The 20,361-nt window shown below is 38.5% G+C and overlaps 1 protein-coding gene and 1 long non-coding RNA gene across 2 annotated transcripts in view; one reads left to right on the top strand and one right to left on the bottom strand.

Moving 5' to 3' along the window:
- LOC116718043 (neural-cadherin) overlaps nt 1–20,361 on the bottom strand; it is a 322,864-nt gene that overhangs the window by 18,439 nt on the left and 284,064 nt on the right. Inside the window, exon 35 of the mRNA XM_032559667.1 lies at nt 12,695–12,939. Within this exon, the coding sequence (XP_032415558.1) occupies nt 12,695–12,939 (245 nt within the window). The remainder of the gene's footprint in view (nt 1–12,694; nt 12,940–20,361) is intronic.
- LOC116718045 (uncharacterized) lies at nt 6,801–19,280 on the top strand. Its single transcript, XR_004338860.1, has 3 exons — nt 6,801–6,810; nt 12,814–12,819; nt 19,138–19,280. It is a non-coding gene; the product is annotated as an uncharacterized LOC116718045 (long non-coding RNA).

Here is a 20,361-nt window from a genome sequence, read left to right as displayed (position 1 = left end):
GTGTTTAAGGACAAAGTGTTAGTGTGTAACTTAATGTGTCCCTGCAGAGGACTGAACACTCGGAGGGGACCTGTTAGTTGGCATCTTTAAGACGTGGGTCATGTTTATGAAGTCGAGCTCAATCTCTGACAGACTGAGCTCCACTGGGCTGCGCATATCAAGTAACCCAGAGGTTTCTGAACCAAAGTATACAAGAAACATATTCAGACCAGTTCCTGTGTCACAGAACCAACCCAAATTCTTCAAAAAAGTTATTCAACTCAGCAGTATAGAGTTGAATGTCCAACTTCTTAGAAGAAGTTAAACGTTGTGGAAGAACTGATACTACAATACCATCTTAGTAGGGTGCATTCATTCAAGCTTCATACTGGTTTGCTCAAAAGGAATTAAATTTTAAAGTAAACTGAAACGCCGCCAATGAAATGTGCTGTGAATCTATCTGGTTTCCTGATGCAACATGCAGCTGTGAGCCTTACCCTGGGTCTCTGCAATGCCCATACACACCTCATATGCTGCTGCGCAGCAGTACTTTCAGTAACACTGTAACACGCAACATTCAACAGTCTCTCATGGACTAGAGGAACTAAAGGTAACTTATGTTGTCAATGGAAACCAAAAGCAACAAAGAGTCCACACAGACCACAGAGGAGACGAAGCAATGCCAGAACCTAAATGAGCCGACCATCACAAACTGGCCAAGTTTGTATAAAATATACATAAAATAAAAGTGTTCACCTTTCTTTGGGCACTCTTTTTAAAGGGACAGTATTATGTAAAATCAAATTCTTTTGAGCTTTACATTATGTAATAATGTCATTCCCTCATCAAACACATATCTGGAGTGTTGCCTTAATTCTTTCATGCATGTTTGAGAAGTCCTTTAATCTCCATGGCAACCATTCAGCTGTGCAAAATGCATAGAGACCGAGAACCGCCTTAGCTCCTCCTCTGAGCTGCAGTTTCCAAACTTCAGAGGTCTGACCCCCAGCTCCTTCAGACTAGCCAGCAGCAATTAGCAAACAGCTGGTGCTACTGCAAATCTGTTGATCTCCTTATATAACCTACTTTTCAGTGCAACACTGGTGAAAATGTTGTTAAAGGGTTTATATTGGAGGGATGCTGTGATGACTTCCTGAAGGCGGAGTTTCAGAAAAAAGGTTTTAAAGAGACAGAGGCCCAATTTTAATTTGTTTTAAGTTATACTTGGTATTTACAGCATTTTTATAACAACTCGGTACATAGTTGGTTGATTATGCTATAAAATTATTCTGTGTGGCTGGATAACGCATAATATTGCTCCTTTAATTTGCAACAATCCTGCCGTTATGCAGAGCCTCACAAACACATTCACACCTCTTGACCTCTGGTCACATACAGCCACAAACCTCCAATGTTTATGGTTGACCGATATGAACCTGACTAGGAAAGTTATTCATCTTGTTCCAAAGAAAAAAAAAAGTGTGGAGTGAACATATATTCATCCCCCTTTTCTCAGACACTCCCAAATAAAACCCAGTGCCATTTCAGAAGTCGTCTACAGTTTAGAAAAACAACCTCTAAAGCTTTAAACATCACAAATCTATCAAGAGATGACAGGTGGGAGAATCTGTCAGCAAGACAACTACACACAAATCTAACCTTTAAAGTCCTGGTTAGCCATGCAGGGTGCATGAAGGACATGTGGAAGACGGTGATGATAAAAACTGACATTCACAAATGCTTTCCATCCAATGAATTAGTTTTTTAAAAAACTTTTTACTTTTAATAACTTTCTTATACAAACATATACACATGGCCGCCTTTGTCACATTTCACATTTTATTAACATCTTATATACACAGACCATTTTAGACATTTACCCCACAATAAGGCTGACAGGCTGTCATCTGGGGACTATCGATGAAAAACAGAAATACATTTGGCTCAGATAAACAGTAGCCCCATTAAGAGAAACCAATATTCATTGACAACATCCATGAATATATAAATCCACAATAATTACAGTGAAAGGGACGACAGTAGACATAATGAAAATAAAGACTAAAGTAATAAAAGAACAATAATACTAATATAAAATAAACTCAAAAGGTAAGCAAGCAAGTAAATAGAGGTGTCAAGGTTACAATATGAATCTAATTATGGGTTTCCACTTAGACTCAAAGGTCTCCATCTTAAGTTGGAGTCTAGATGTTGTTTTTTCCATAATGCTGACCTTTTTAATTCTCCACTGTGTAATACTGGGAGGTCGTGGTCTTAACCAAGCATATGTTATACACTTCTTCGCAATCAGAAGCAAAACTCTAATCAAGTATTTATTGTTATTGTCGATCATCTTATCAAATTATCCCTAAAATATATACATAAAATATATAATAAATGCCTAAAATGCTTCTTATATCTGTTTGCTCATTTTTCTAAAACTCACCACCTCATCCAATGAATTTTAAGATCATTTGCAAAGACACATGGGAAATGTATCATTCTTTTATGGGAAAAACTAATGCAGACATAACCTAGGAGGTTTGCAGGTGTAGCTTTAACAAAAGGTGACTATAGAACGTATTAACTCGAGGACTCTGAATGCCAATGCACATCAGACCAAAACGTTGAATCATTTTTCTTTGGAACTGTCTTATTTAGGAGCTACTGCCCTTCCTCTGCTGCTCCGATTCAAACACATGAAGTCAGCAAAAGACGTTTTTGATGGTGTTCTTTAAAAAAAAAAAAAAAAAAAAGGTCTCTTGCTGCTACTTAAATTTCAGAGAGAGGAATGCTTGACCAATCGAGCGCAGAATGCTCCACCGATTGAAATTACTACCACAGCCCCTGCAGCATTGATCTCAATTTCTGCAGGTTTGAGTAAACAGCACCTTATACGCCTACAAATCAAGTAATTAACACTTAAAACAGAACTGAGCTTCAACGGGATCAAGGTTGGATGTCGCATTTAATACGAGCCTGAAGCTAAATTGCAAGGGAGAGCTGTGGAATAAAGGTGAAAAGAGCAGAGAGAGAGAGAGAGAGAAATGATCATTTGAACTGTGTCTGACTAGTTCCAGGGTGTGAAGGAGTTGCCCTCTAAATACCAATGAGACGCGCAGACATTGCCAGAAGCTGTGCACACTTTCACCATCCTCCTCAGAACTACGCAGCTCCTGGTTTCCTTTTTTCTAATGAAAAAAAAAAAAAAAAGAATGTTGTGTACCACCTCTGCTACATAATCTCGTCAGTTCTCTTTTGTTTTCCTCTGATAATTTCCATTGTCCTGTTGTATTTTTGTCACGCTCTGATCTCTTCCACTGTTCTCTGCCTCCGTCTTGACTCGGCTCTTCTGTTGCAGCGTCCTCAATTAAACAGAGGGAGCCTGTCAGCGGCAATTCTCTCTGTGTGACTGTGCCCAAGGCAAGTTTCTCCTTTAGGAATAGATTTTACGGAGCTAAAGGTATAGGAAGATGAATATTTAACAGACAAATACAGACAGTCGGGAAAGAAAAAAAAATTTGGATTTTAATACAGGCAAACTAGACACTAGTGTGTTCCAAGTTCATCCGCCTCCAGGGAGGAAGTGAGGCTGGTGCAGAAGTTTAGCAGCTACAAAATTTCTGCTGCTCCTTTCTGACCTTCTTGTTATGAAAGCGTAAATATCAAGAAAACAGCTTTATCATCAGTCCATTTCTAGTCATGGAACACTGGCCTTATCAAATGCAGGTCTATGAAACTTCAGAATATGATTCTTAAAAGTGTTCAAAGGATTTTGTATTAACAGCTGATACACCACGGTCCAATCATTAAGTGCAGACAGCTACCAACACAGCAGGAGTAAGACTCCTGAAATACACAGCAGCACTCCAAGAATTCATGCAGATTTCAGATGCTGTATGTGGAACTGAGGAATTTCTACCAAGAAGAAATACAATATAACCTGTGAAGTGCTTAATTTTAATGCATGAATCAAATCTGTGAAAGAGTCAAAGACTTTGACGGTACTATGATCGACCACTTTATTAAAGTTCACTATACTGGCACAAAAAAAACCCCAACAGTTTCTGTCAGAACTGCATCTCTGAAAGTCAGGTTTAACACTTTTAAGACCTTTTTAAACGCCACCTTGAATGAAATTTAAGATTTATAAAACTATAAATACAACTGGTGGTTTGGGGATCCTGCTATATTACAAGCAAGCATAAAGAGTGTGATATTTCCGGGGTCGGTTTATGGCTCTCAGCAGTGGCTTTGTCCTCACACTGTATGTGGCTCTCTACAACCATAATGCTTGTTAAAGGAAAATGATTATTTGTTGGCGTTTAATACAGCTAATATACGACATGTGTAAAGGTACAGCCAACACTCTTATTTGGAACAGTTTTCTGTTGAACATGTGGGAACTGATATAGCAGGGCCCTTTGCCTCCCCCACACCAGAGCAATAAATTTGCATTCCAATGGGAGTGGGGACTACGGAGGTGTCTGTGAAATCTCATTTTAGGACGCTTGGCGCCAGGGATCTTCCGTATCAGGCAGAGATGACCACGGGGTAAAAAACAGACACCTTTGCTATAAATCAGGAAGTCCCAACTTTCTTTGGGGGCCTGAGGGAGTTCTAATTGGTCGAAGAGCAGAACGCCTTCTTTGCATATATTAAATAGGGAAACACCCTTTTGGTTTATAGTTTCAGGTCAGCACCGGAGAGAGGAGAGTTTTTTACCATCTTTTCTCCACGTGGGCGCCTTTGTCTGTCTCTGTGTTCGTTTGTCTTCCCTTGTGTGTTTTTATTTTCATGAGAAAATGCATATCTCTGTATCTCTGCAGCTTTGTTGTCGATTGCTTTGTATGAGATTAAACTCTGTGATCTGTGACGTCATTCTGTTTCGCCGTACTTTTGCAGCCGTGATGACATCCGCTCGCGACCCGGCTAACAGGAGGAAAAGGAGAGCCATGCTTTTTCCAAAATTTAAGCTAACATAATAACTTTCCTCCTTAACACTCTCTACAACCATAATGCTTGTAGAGACAAACTTACAAGTTTTCAGGTTTTTCTGCATAGAACACACCCAAAAACCAACATCATCCTCAACTGGAGATAAATTTGCGCTTAGAGATACATGGGAGACGCTCCATTCATTTTCTATGGATCTTGGATCTTGTACAATGAGGTGGCGATCCCTAGCCATGCTCCAGCCAACCACCAATGACATTCATTCATGTGGAATTTTGTGTTTGTACATGTGGATGTGGACATGTAGGCTTATGACACGACACAGGAAAGCTGAAAAATGTTTTTTCAGGAAAGCTGAAAAAAACTTTTCTCGCTGTCGTCGCTATTGCGTCCCGTGTGTTGGGTTTCACCCAGAATGGAGTGGTCAATGTCAACTTGCTCTTGCAACACACCTACAATAATTTAGAAAACACATAAACATATTCCCAACATATTCTATAAATGCCCAAAAATACACAAAATTCCACATGAATGAATGTCATTGGTGGTTGGCTGGAGCATGGCTACAGAAGTAAGAAGTAAGATCTACATGTTATTAAAATTAGTGATAGTGAACCAACTGCCCTCCAATAGGCCTTGGAGGGAAACAGTAATAAAATTATCTATCAATGGAAACTATTTTCTATTGTTAGGAATCAAACAGTTTAGCAATGGCATGGAGGAAATTAATAATCACACTGTGGATAATAATAGGAACCGATAAATTACAGAAAAGCTGTATGTACATAGATTCTGTTTTACATACAACAGTTTCTCATAAAATGATCATTTCTTGGCTCTATCACTAATCCACAATTAAAGTTTTTCAGACCAAAAGCCACCAGTGAATCCTGTTTCAGTCTGTTGTCATGAAAAAATCCCTGATTTTCAACCAGCACAATGTCACTGTGTGAAGGATGGGAGTGACACCAGGCCAGTAAACCTTTGGGGATTCTGTCAGACCTGCACTTCTTTTTATTCCTGTGCTTAGCTGAGTGTGACACTGTCATTTCTAAATGGCCTGGAGGGTTTATGTAGAGTCATGGCCGATACCAGAACAGTCTCAATGGTTTTTCCAGTTTGCTTCAGATAGGTTGATGGCCACAGCCCAGATGACCATATAGGTACAAATCATCTATAACCACATCCTGCTCATCATATTCAATCTTCTTGATAGTTCTGTGATTTGGGATTTATTCATCATTGTTTATGTGTCATTTAAAATGACTGTTTGAAGAAACTTTATGACAGCAACATTTCATTTTTCTTTGTACTTAATAAACTATTTTTAGATGAATTATTCCATGTTTCATCAAGCAACTCGTCCATGTTAGTGGCCGCTCCCACTTTAACGTTTGAACTTCCCTCATATTTACACAACCCAGCTGTTCATATGCAGATTTCTGGCCACTTGGATAGTAATGTATGTACAGTAGCTGCATTTTACTTACGAATGTATGTAAATCTTTGTTGATGTTCTGCTAATGTCAAAACACACACAGCAATTTGGCAATTACTCAGTTTCCATTAAATAAGAAATGTAATTAAAATCGCACACGATTAATAATTTTCGGAATTCCAATTTGTGCAATTTTATGCTTAATGGCAATGCAGCAGGTGTCGTGGAAAAATTAGGAATTCTCCATTAAATATTTGGTTCTTTCAAATGAAATGCTAACATATCTTTTGGGTTCAGACAAAAGAACTGGTAGAAAACTACAGATGTTACTACTGGCACAAACGTGTTTGTTTTTCCCAGACAATGTGCAGCTGGCTCCACCAGAGCTCTCACAGCATCACAGTTCATAAAGTTGTGTGTCATTCCACACAACATGTGTAATGTTGTGTGGATTGTGACCTGCAAGTGTACAAATCAGAGGGGCTGCATACAAATGTGGCAACTACCAAAATACAGTATTAAATCCATAGTTAAGAATCCATAACTATTCTGTAAAATCATCGACTACAATTTCCCCAAAACGGAGCATACATAGCCGCTTCCAAGTAGGCGGGGCTTGTTGCTCCAACGCCTGAATAAGACCCCCACGTCTCCTCTGATTGGCTGATAGATGATGAGTGCTAGCACCAGGTCTGGATTATGAATATATTCAACTGTGAATATATTCATAATTCATAAAAAATAAAAATTATGGTCACAGCCATAATTTTTAATGACTTACTGCATGAACAAGGTTATTCATGTGTAGTTTTAATTTCTATTTCTCATTTTGCAGTTGTGTTTTTTTCGACATTAGCAGAATATCTACAAAGATTTGTGTAATAGAAATGCAGCTACTGTTCAGAGCTGGTTTGCTGCACTGCATCCTCTCCAGTTTCATGAGTGATTTTAATTTTAGTTTTTAATTTTATGGAAGCATTGTGATTGCAAAACTGTGTTTCCTCTGACCTGGCTATAAGTTTTTATTTTGTATCATTTTTTTAAAAACATTGCTGTCTGTGCTTGAATGCTACTCCAGCATCACATAACATTACACCTTCACTAAAGACTTTATTTTCTGGACCATTTAGAATTATCTTGAGACCTTTTTAAATCCCTTACAAGTCGTGCTGAATTTCTCAATACTGTTGAAACTTGTGTTAAGTAAGCTCATGTTTAGAGATATTAGAAAAATATACAGGCTTTGGTTGCATATCCAAATTGTTTTACGTGACCTTTTGTTCCACCCACCCACACCCTGTGCTGTCTCAGGGTGGTGTTGGACTGTGTCCGGTGTGATGGACTCTGGCCTGTTGTTCAGTCTGAAACTATTTGCATCCTTCAGTTCTTTTTAAAGTCAACACTTTTGTTTATTTGTGCAAATATTCTTATTTCTGGAGGCGATAACGATCACCTCAAAGGTCTGCTGCATGCACATCCTCACAATTACAACACCAATCAGTCTAAAAATGTAAAATAAATTAGTTATTAAATAGCTATTTACCCACTGTTGCAACATTGGAAGATATATCACCGTTAAAAGACTAAGAACATATATCTGCATGTTTTTCAGAAATTTATGGATTAATGAAACCTGAGCAATTTTAGCAGAATGTCAACTAACGTCTGAATGACTGAATGTGGTTTGAAAAGGTTTTTATGTGAGGAATCCCAAATCTAAGAAAGGATAAAATCGTTGCTTTCTAAAGTTTTAATTGCTTTGCAAAACATAATTTTAAACAGGAAATGACTTGACAAAATTCCGTCCAGTTCCAGCTGCAACCCTTCCACCACTTCTACCTTCTACCTCTACACTGAAAAAACCCCCAAAAAACAATTGATATGCTGTCCTTTCCTTCCAGCTTGTGCTTCCTATTAGCACCTAATGCAATGCATCATGCAGTAATTATTAAAACTGCTTCTAAGTGTTGTGTGTTTACAGGCCCGTGTTAGTGTAAGTGTGATAGCATTATTCCAACAGCTTAAATACCTACTGCTTTAGTTTACCACACTTCTCAGAGTTGAGGCAACAATCTGACACTTTTCAGAAATAATTAGAAACATCAGGAAACACACAGCTAATGCACTGTGTAGAAACACTGCAACACCCAAAGTAATGAGACTGCTGCCTGGACACACACAGACGTTAATGGCATGCAGTAGATAAGTCTCAATCAATGCCGAGTTAACCAATCCTTTGCAGCGACGTTGTGAGAGCTCTGGTGTCGGACAATATGCAGCTGGGCAGCTGGGCATATTGTCCGAAAAACACAAACAAACCTTCATCCTCCTCCTACTTCCTGTCGTCTTCTCCATCGTTTTCACCAGTAGTAACATCCGGCTGTTGATCATGTGACTTGTGCAATGCAGAAAAATTGTTTTCATTGCTTTTCATTGAAAAACGTGAGTTTTTTTCTAAGATGGAGTGTTCCCATATAGCAAGTTTATTTTCTAAATTTATATTTGCACAATTCTGTGGTTAATGGGAACGCAGCTAGAGTTGTGTTTAAATTCAATGACCTACAGAGAACAGCCAATTCTTTCATAAAAGTTAGTGGAAGCAGAAACCAATGAGTTGAGAGAATGCCTGAATACCTTTGGCTATATAATATAAGTTGTAGTCATGCCAGCTATTTAATGAGCATATTAGTAAATGTCTTGAACGACTGCTATATCTTTGTTTACCCAAATCAGAGGGGCTGCAAACAAATGTGGCAACTTCCAAAATACACTATTAAATCCAAGGCTCCCCCTCCAAAAATACATTAAACTGCAGTTTTAAACATTTACAAATATAAAGAGCCTGGAAACGTGGAAACTTCACTTAAGATCAAGACATGTGAAAAGTGTTTAGCTCTTCTCACTGTGATATCAAATATGATCTCAAAGTTTTTTGTCTTTTTTTTTTTTTTTTAGAAAAGTAGCAGTAAGACTGTCTTCCTGCAGTAAGACTGTCTTTTGTTGTAGACATTGACCTCCCTGCATCACACTTAGTCAAAGTCAACCCTCCCAGCAAAAAATGGTGTCATCATTCAGTTAACATTATTAGTTGCAAAGTTTTGTCTCTAACTGGAGGATTGCTTCTTCACAACAACAATCATCTGTTAGCCTGCAGATCTTTGCATCCTGCAGGGCGTGGCCGCAGCACTGTTTGAATCTCAATGTGGCTCGCGCTCGTCAGGGGCTTGTTTAGTTTTCAAACTGTCTGAGGTTCAGTTTTAAAAAATGCAGAGTGAAAGCATGCATCAAGGCATTATGTAGAAACAAAGCAAAAATAAATGTTTTTTTGTCCTTCTGCGATACGAACTGACTGCGTCCTGATGGGCTTACCTGCTCTCCTGAGAATGACTATTATGGATTCTTTCTTAAAACACACTGTCACAGTGTGTACACCGCTCTGTTTTCGCTTCTCGGTGTACAAAAACAGAGTTAAAGACTCCGAAAGATCCAGATTGTTTATTCTACTACAGAAAGTCAATGGCAGGAAGTTCTGGTAGGACAGCAGATTTCTTAGAAGATTTAGAAAACAATGTTACCAAACCTGATGTGTTCGCAAAAAGCACAAGCTTGTCTGTATCCTCACTAAGACACGGCTCATAACAGCTGCATCATCATACCAACTACAGTGGGATTATTTTCTACTAGCTTTACTTTCAGGACTCTTTCTACACCCTCTGCAAGTTTTATTGTTTCACAGAATGAAACCCACTAAAGCATTTTCTGATCTACCTGAGAAAATTCTCAAACTCATCCTTTTCTTGTCAGTTTGCCAAAAAACAAGCTGCTAACAATTAATTGATTAGCTTATCAAGTTGACCCAAGGTTGACCAACCCTCACGATTTTGGACTGACGTTGGAGCTTTTCCTTTGATTCTCACTCTTATTTTTTACACGTCAAACATGAAAAGTGTCGCGGAATTCTGACTTTGTGCATTTTGATAGCTGTTTGCTTTTAAGGTACATAAAACAGTTTGGACTTTAGATAAATTTAAACAATAATTGATTTCACTGGCCAAGAGCTAAACCTAATTTCATTGTATTTGTAGAGTTCATCTTTTGATAGACACATCGAAGCCATATTTAAGGATGTGCAAAATATCAGCATCAACATCCGATGTTAGCCGTTTTCAACATTTCAGAATCGGTCCTGAGTAAAACTGGGTGTGTATTAATAACTGATGGTTATTTCCATTTTACTGCCATTTGTACGTGCATTTTGAGAGGGGAGGGTGTTGACCATGTGTTATTTGTTTGGTCATGTGACAATGAGAGTGATGAAGTTTTTAACTGAAGCAGAGAAGCAATCATAGTCGTGTAGTCGACAGGTTATTGCAATATTTACACCATTGGTAAATATCGGCTATCGGCTGTAAACATAATACACAATGTAAACGGGGTACAGACTTAAAAAAACATGCTTGACATCATTTCTTAAAATGCATTAAAGCATAATTAAATGCTTCTTAAAATTGGTGATCAGAACCTTGTTGCATCTTTCTACTGTCATATTGATTAATATATATTAATATTTTGAGGTTAAAAGGCCTCCTTACCATCACCTCCTTTCGTCTGTATTGGATTTAAGTTGCGACTCCAAAAAGTGTTACTTCCAGTAAAAAGAGACATGTTGATAAAAATAAAAAAATGAGGAGTTTAAACCAAAATCCGGCATGGTTATGAATAATTTTGGGCCCAACTGTAGATTACACCAAGCAGAAAAAAAAAAAAATCTCAATCTGGCTGTAAATTTCTGACCAACCTCTTAATCTGTGGATCTGTTTGTGAAACTTTCATTTCACCAATTTAAATATGGGTGAATGAATGTCACCTGTCTGACATTCATCAGACAGGTGAGGTTTCCCGCCGTGGTGGACACACTGATATTCCCGCTGATGATTGTTCATCTAAAGTTGTATCTGAAAATATTTTAAATTCTAAAGTTTTCAGATGTTTGCAACAAACAAAATGACGGTATAATAGGCCAAATTCATCTCTACTGTAAACCCTTAATAAACATTTACAAATCAAGTGTTGTTCCAGGCACAACTAATGGAACCAAACCAACCAAGGGTTTATGAGTAGGTTTCAGACAGAACACCTGAAATAGCTCGAAGTCTTGACAGTGACATTGCATAGTGAGAGAAACGGTGGCTACTACAGCTTCAAACTGTAAACCTAAGAATATTAACGAACCTGAGACCTTTGGCCAGGAGGCCTGAACTGAGATTCCTCAGGAATGCTGAATTATTCTCAGACTGCAGAAGTTGTGAAACACTGAATTTTGTGATGCTAGATGTAATATTAGCTGCACTGAGCTCATTGAATGGTTCTTGTTTCATTTGGTTATTACAAAGAGATGCTAATCTTTTCATGGATGTTGAATACTTTCAGGTGAAACACTACACACACACACACACGCACACACATCTCAATCATTTAGTTAGCCTTTTTCCATACAACAGTCGCTGAGAACAACAAAAGCTGTAGCCTCAAAGCTGTAAAACACAGAGTAAGGCCTATCTTTATTTCCTGTCAACATAAAGCCAGATATTTCTCAAAATTGTTTTTAAATCACAGTTTTTTTAATAACTTGTTTTCTGTTTGTTTTTTCAGAAGTTCACACTTTATGTATGCAAAAGTGCAAGGCTGGGTTCCCCGGCTGAATGTGAAGCCCTAGGCTACAATTTGAACCTTTTACCAGAAAAACATCCTTAAATTCAGTCACTAACACCTCCCCAGCTGTAAGAGCAAAGTAAACAACTTTAGTTTACAAGACACTAAGGAGAATTTGGAAATATACCAGCTTTCTATCCTTATGTGTATGGCAAGGGAAAAAACATCAGCTGAACATAACATTTGTACCTCTGCCTTTTCAGAAATTTCAATTAGAGAGCGGCACTACGTGAAGCAGTTCCTCTTGATGTAAAACTGTCTAAATTTCACCAATTTTATGACCGAAGGACAACAAATTCTCAAATGAAGAGGACTAATTTAGCAGCTTGGTAACATGTACATATATATTTAGAAACATTGGAAAATGTGTTCTAACCTTTTCGGTGCCAAACAGTACTGAAAAGATCAGAGAGCAAACGGCTAAACATGATACAACATTTACAAATATAGAATGTTTTTCTTCAGGATATTCCTCCACAATTTTTATGTTGAGGTTACAAGGGCAGAGTGGAAAGTTATTTTAAAATATGGTCCAATAGAGAACCCACCAGAACGACACTTAATGAAACCAAACTAAACCTGTCCAGATGCAACTGAAGCAACACTTACCTAGCAACGCCATGAAGCAGATACAGATGGCAAAGAGCGAGCTGAAGCTCAGGCCCACGTCTTCCCTATAAACAGCCAATGTCGTCTCACAGTGGCGCCCCCTGTAGCCCTCCGGACAGTGGCAGGTGAATTTAGAGGGTGACTGGGCCACGCAGGTTCCCCGGTGACAAGGCCGCGTAGCACATAGCGTGTACACACAGGACTTTTTGGTGCCGTTCACACGGATCATGTGACCAGGAGGACACCTGCAAAACACGAAAAAAAATCAGGGAGAAAAAGAGATTTAAGTAATTTAAAAACCAAAAACCACCCCAAACATATTCAAACATTAGTTGTCACAGTTTAAACTGCAGTAGGTAAAAAATCTTTTTATTTTACTTATTTGTTACAATTGTCACCATGACCTGACAGTGGAATATAAGAAAGATAATCTGTGAAAAAAATGGATCTCTCTGCCTTCTTCATGTGGTCCATCAGATCACAGTCAAAAGCAACCAATAAGAGCCAGGAGGAGGGTCTTATCGCTGTCAATCATACTCATGTACATGCTGCTTACAAACCCTCCCCCCGGACATCATGAACAAGCTCAAGATCGCTGGTTTCCTGCAGCTGTGCCAGTGGTGCAGAAACAGGCTTTTAACAAGAGTTTATGTTCATTGGTGGCCATGATGACTCACAGCAGGCTCTGATGTGGAGGAGGAGCTGTAGCGCAGCAGTAAGGAAGAGGAAGTGTGTGAGCAGCGTGAACATGAGCATGACTGACAGCGCTTAGTACCTTCTCCTTGCTCTGATTGGCTATCTTTGTCTTTTACAAGATAGTGTACACTAAAGATTAGGAAACCTGAGCTAAGGTGGCTAGTCTAGCAGGAAACAGAAATGGAAACACAAAAACATTTTTTGCTAATAGGAGCCTAATGAGGACAGTCCAGTAGCATATTTAGGATTTAAAGAATATACGTTAATATAGGACTGGACAGTATGGTTTAAAAACCTACCACAATATAAGTGTTTCATATGGGTTGACATGATAGTTATTGGTTAGTTTTTCGTTTTAAATATCTTAAATACGGCCAAACTGGTGGAGAGACATTTCCTTTTTTATACACAGTTTTCACTCCACACTGTTGCTTTTTATTTTTAAGCAGTTATGAGTCACGGTGGCAAAACCTCAAACTGCTGCTGCACATGTTACGGAACAAGCTGTTGCTAGGTAACCAAAGAGTGAATTTGTTAGTATATGGCATCAACCTTGCTTAACCGGCCATGAGAGGTTGAGTGGCTGAAGCTTTTCCTCTGCCTACATCTCCCAGAATGCTGAGCAGTTCTAGACCTGAGTTCAGTGAAATTATTGAATATTATATCAGATGTATTTTCTACTGGTATTGATTATGTGTCCATTGTAATATATTTTGTTATTGATATATTGTTCAGCACTGCATGCATGCACACAGTAATAAATGAAACACACGACACACTAAATCACAGCTGTGGAAAACGTGTACCCAAAAGTAACCATAAGCTGGTCCATTTTTAATCTCCCTTATTAAAAAATTTAAATGGTTTGGGGATTAAAACTATTTCTTTAAATATATGTTGGACAGCTACTTTGATTCATTTATCTGAGAAAATTTGACTCATTACCACCCACATCTAATCTTATGGAATATTTATTACAACTTCCCACCAGTGGAAGAAGTTAATTACTCCTTTAATCATTGATCTTACAGGGATGTAGACTTTAATAGAGAAGGAACGGCGGGAGATGAAAACGCTGACTGTGGTACTGGCAGTAACAAGGGTGATTTTATGCAGATGGGGCCACATTTTCTGCTTCACTTCAGAAAGCACTACCGTAATTAAAAGCTCATTTGGGTGAAGCAACTTAAACAAACACTTTATGAGAGGCGCATCTCATTCAGTGTCTACGGAGCAGTTCTGGGCGCCACATCCTGATGCTATCTGAAATGAGTTTTGGGTCTCGTCTCTGGTAAGGTGCTCATGCTTTGAAGTAATGGCTTAACTTCACAGAGAAAGAGCCACAATACATTCTGAGCACAACTTTCATTTATCTCATTATTGTTTGTCTTCTGCCACTAAACAAAGAAATGGAGAGTCAATGTAGTGTGTCTTCCGCCAAGATGGGTTATTATTCTGCAATCATGCTCACATCAAAATAATCTGTTTAGCTATTTACACTTGTTGGATTGTCAAGATGTGTTTCCAATACTATTATTTGTATAAAATGACATCTGTGATTCTTTATTTGGTGAAGAGGAGGAGTGTGGCAGCTCAGCTCTCGCTCTAGCAAATAGAAAGCAGCAAAGAAAGGTGGACAGTTTGGATTCTTTTCATTCTACTTGATCCATATCACATTAGCTTCATCCTGCCTCAAGATAAAATTAAAGCCTAATTAGTAATTTGCTGAATTCTAATTTTTCTCACAAGTAAGGCTTAATAAACTAGAATCTTATCCAAGTTCACTTGGTTCAATACAGTAATTGAAAACAAATTGTACATATAGTGAAACATTTTAAGTGATAATATCAGTTATTTCAACATAGTTCAAAAACACTCTGCAACCCGCGCTGCCATCCCTGCAGTGATTGGATGTTGCCATGGGGATGTAGCTCACCAGCAGACTTTTGGAACAAGCACTTCCCCTCCAAAACAGGGGGTGGCAGCAGTGATAATATCACTTTGCTACTTGCTGCTGGCTTGTGGAGGAGGGCTGATCTGTGAAGCAGAAGCTTGGAAACTGAAGCTCTGAGTACAAACTTCTACCTGGGTCCACCCAGGTGTTTTGCACAGGTGAATGGTTGTCATGGAGATTAAAGAATTTCTCAAACATGAATGAAAGAATCAAAGCAACACTCCAGGTAAGTTTTGATGAAATAATAACATTATAACATGATGAAAAACTCCAGAAATTAGATTTTACACAACAGGTTTCAAATCTATCAAAACCTCAACACATTTTAAATCAAGTTTTAGGCAGAGAATTACTGCTCTATTTACTTATTTTATTTATTGGGAAGAAATCACAGAAATTCTTCAGACCTAAAAGTGAGTAGCAGTTCTGTTTTTAGTGGGGGTCGACCGTTTCATCTGAGGGAAAAGAAAATCTATAGTCTCACACTCTTTAATGTAAATTATAATGTAGGTTGACGCTGTTTCACATCATGGAAGATACACACAATGTTTGTATACATCCACCCATGGGCATTGGGAAATACAGATATGAGGCAGACTATATGAAATATGGATTTTTTTTTTCCCTGAGAGAAACAAAAGACGATTAATATGAGACCCCCTTTGGAATCAACACTGAAGTCTCCCAACATCCAGAGTCAGCAGTGGGACTGTGATGTGACCACACTCTGGAATCCATGGTGCTGTACTGTGATGAGCGACTAGAAGCTCCTATAGTTCAGCGCCTCCTTCCTCTGAATGTGGCTTCTCTGCTCTGGTTCAGTCTGACCCATAAACCTACTATTATCTCCAGACTTTGAGACTCTAATGAGGAACAAAATCATTCTGATCTCATATTAATTCCTGGAAATTCCAGGTTTTGATGTTGCCATTACAGCCATTACAGATTGAACTCAGTGTTGTTTTAGACACTATTTTGTTGTATATCATGCTGGTTTTTTTCAGGCTATTTTCTGCAGAACAGAAAGTTTGAGAGTTTTAATGCCATTTTTTTTTTATTGTAAAAAAAACCCCAAAAACAATTCAACACTGGTGAGTGTTTAGACAGTCAATGATGTTGCAATTCTGCTTAGCAGCAAAAACAAAGAGGAATGGATTGTCTGAGGCACACTTCAGATTTAATTTCTGCTGTTCAGAGAAAATGCCCACTATTCTCATAATGCTGGTAGGAAACACAGTCCCGGCTGTTGGAGAGATATTTCAGAAGATAATTTGCTCTGCTTGGGGATTTGTGTGCCCTCTCCAAAGCTCAGCACTCAGCGTTCATTATGCCTGGCTGCAGACTGTGTAGGTGTTGAATGCAGGACAGCCGTCAGTCAGGCAGACATCACTGCTTCTCTTGTGGTCTCTCTGTTAACACTGCTTTCATTAGCAATGACTAGAGTCTGTGCTTTGATGAGTTTCTCCTCCTAACCTGTCATAACAAAGCAGCTACTATTCATGGCTAATATTTAATGGTTTTAAAAGATGGGGTGCACACACGGATACACGTTTGTTTCTCTATCTTTGTGGGGATTTTCCATTGACTTCTATTCATTTTTACAGCCTAGCTCTCACCAGAAACAGTATTTCACCTCATGGGGACCGGGCTTTGGTACCCATAAAGTAGTATGTGTCAGGAAAACAGTTCCTGCAATGCATCCCACACATAGCACACACACATGCACATGTTTTTATATTCACGTTTGTCACACGCTACGTTGGGGTGTAGTTGCCACTAAACACAAATTGTTATGTTAGATTTAACTTGTACCATGTACTTTTCAGTGATTTGATAATAGTTATTTTTATATATCAGTGTTGTTAATCTTTCAGCGTCTAGTGATTCGGTTTAAACTTTTAGGGTCACGATTTGATAAACTATGAGAAACTAGTTTTAATTCAGAATCTAATTTTTCTGTTCAAATGATCAAGAGATTCTGTTTAGCTCAAGTGACTGACAAGAGGAAAAGACAGTGAACACAAATACAACATTTACTTAAACCTAATATATGAAGTTTATATTTAAACAAAAAAAAAGGTTTGTGCATACATTTCACTTAAATTACCAGTATTAGGTTAGCTTAGATGCCTGTCTCTTTCCTAAATGAATATATAAATTGCTTTTTTAAACTTATACCAAATATACAAAATGTATTCTGACTTCAGTAAAAATACAAAAAATTTATTGAGAACGCATTAGCAACAACAAATATAACCATTATTAATACAGCAATTATGTGTTAACACTGGCTTATTACAACTATGCTTCACTAACTTCTATGTGTTACTTTAGTGAACTAGAGCAGCTCTGGGCTGTGATTGGTTGATGTGTGGTGTGTTTTACTTGTTTCCTCTTAAGATGGTTTCTTGTTTTGTTTAGCATCCGTAGGTTTAGCTTTGCTAATCTTTATGGATTTTTGTATCTAGATAGATAGGCTAGTTCATTAAGGAGAAGTTCTCTCTTGTTTTTGACTCAAAAAAGATTCAGTTAGATTAAAATACGTCAGAAATATTTTTACTTTTTTGATTTGAATGGAAATCTTATAAAGTACACCAGTAACGCCTAATGAGTGAGAATCATCGGCTTTTATCATAATTATTTTTAATGCAGCATAGCAATTGAGCTACTTTCACTTGCTTGTGTTTTAGTTGTTGAAATCTGCCCAGCTTGGCGTCTCTAGCACCGTTTAGATGAGTAGTTTCAGATCACTGGTCATAATAACACAACCAGAAACACATTTCACTAGATCATTCATGGCCACTGGCCATGTGCACGGTGGTGTAAAACAGGAACCAGAGGCTAATGGCTCAGCCGTGATCTGAGTGCAATGGGGGGTGACTGATCAGAGAACAACACAGTTCCACTGCCACGACTCAATCAGGATGCAAATCAGCCGTATTATTTTTTTTTTTTTTTTAAAACATCTGCTTTTCCTCCTTCCCACAACAACTGTGCAAACAGAGTCTCTGGGAATGTTGACGCTGGAAGGATTTTCCCAGAAAGAAAGGAATACACTCTTCTAAATTTACATCTGCATATGAACAACTCGTAGGGAGCGAGGCCTTCTGTGGGCTACATTTGGAGACAGATATTCTTAACGCTCCCTGAAGCCTGTGCCCAGGCTCTTAGAAATGCAATAAATTGTCATTAAAACACTGAAAAACAGACCTAAATTTAACAACAGCCATGACTTTAATTTATTAACCTTAATCCACTCTTGTATTCTGTGTTAAAAAGAGAAGTAGATTCGCACCCAGCTTTGGCAGGTTGTGGCGTTTTCAGATTTTAATGACAGACACAGCAGATCTTCCAGAGCAGGAATTCTGATTTGTTGCTAAAAGGAGTTAATAAAAACATTTTCAGCTACGAATTGCTCTCAGCAATTGCTGAGATTTGCTGTAGGATTTTTTATTATTTTTTTGGAATCCAAAAACTGCTAGTAAAGAGAACATGCCAATCAGTGCCTAAATTGTGCACATGCATATTTAAATGGGCAGCATTGTGTGTTTTGCAGGCATATATTGCCATTTTATAGAACAATTAAGTAAATATATCAACTTCAGTTGTTATGAAAATGCTGTATATATCAGACGTGACCTAAAGGAAATATGACTTTGTAAATTAGCACCTTGAAATTGGGACTCTTGTCTCTTTAAAAACCCCTGCTCTTTCTGAAACTCCGCCTTCAGGAAGTCATCACAACATGGCTCCTATTTAACAACGTTGTTACCAGCATTTCACTGATTAGTAGCTCCTATAATGAGCTCAGCAGATGTGCAGATCCACCAGGTGTTTGCTAATTGTTGCTGGCTATTCTGAAGGAGCTGATTGGGGGAGGTGCGGGGGAAGGCTGCTCTGTGAGACGGAAGCTTGGAAACTGCAGCTCTGAGAAGAAGCTGCAGGTTCACCGAGGTTGAATGGTTGCCATGGAGATTAAAGGATTTCTCAAACAAGCATGGAAGAATGAAAGCAACACTCCCGGTATGATTCTGATGAGGGCATACCATTATATCATTATGAAAAGCTCAAAAACGTCCATTTTACATAATACTGCTCCTTCAAGCGTGTTCGTGGTTTCTACATTAGGCTAAATGGATAGCTTTTCTGAGCTTAGGGGCTCGGTGCCAACATTTATTGCACTCTCATCATCTCTTAACGTTTAGTTCAGATGATGGAAAAAGGAACAAATGCACTGGATGAGAGTAGAGAGGTAGACCGTGCATTTGGCAGAGGTAGAAGGTTAGAAAACTCATGAAGAGGAGTCATAGAAATATAACAGATGAATGGAAGAGCTGTGTGTGAGAAAGAGCATTGTTGTTGGGGGGGGGAGGGTTGGGAGGTAGATGGATGAAGTGGGTGAGTGGATCAGGGAAATGGAAAAAGAAAGAGAGGGTGTGTGTGGGGGCAAGATTAAAAGCTAGAAAGCCAGAAGGCTGGACACGCTGATTAGAGACTGATGTTTCCAATAGCAGAGAAATTGCTTGGACTACTGGATGTGACTAAGAGCGCCGTTTGATTGGGTGTGTGTACACCGCGCAACGTTCCCACTGATTCTAATGAGTGGAAAACACAGAGGTGCATACGAAATGTTGATCAAGCAGAAGTTGGAGACCCATCCATGGCATCAGTCATCCACAGAGAGCATCGGTCTCAAATGATTCTGTCACCAGGCAACAGGCTTTCAGGCTCTTATTAGTGTCTGTGAAGTCAGATGTGTTGGTTTTGACTTCTGGAAGGTCGGTTTTTACAACTCTCCACCGTTTATGTAATGTTGACAATGTTTTTGTATCATTTTCATGATACATCATAATCAAAAGAAATATTTATGATCATATTCTAAGTTAAAATATGACACTTTAATAGTAGACAACTGTGAGTGTTACCCATTATTGTGGGCCTTGTAGTTTAGTCACAGTATAAAATAATGAATATTTCTGGAGTCAGAACCACATGGCTGTGGTAACATGGGATGGCC

Source organism: Xiphophorus hellerii, chromosome 4 (assembly GCF_003331165.1).
Source record: "Xiphophorus hellerii strain 12219 chromosome 4, Xiphophorus_hellerii-4.1, whole genome shotgun sequence".
Classification (NCBI taxonomy): Eukaryota; Metazoa; Chordata; class Actinopteri; order Cyprinodontiformes; family Poeciliidae; genus Xiphophorus; species Xiphophorus hellerii.
This window is presented reverse-complemented; position numbering and strand designations above follow the sequence as displayed.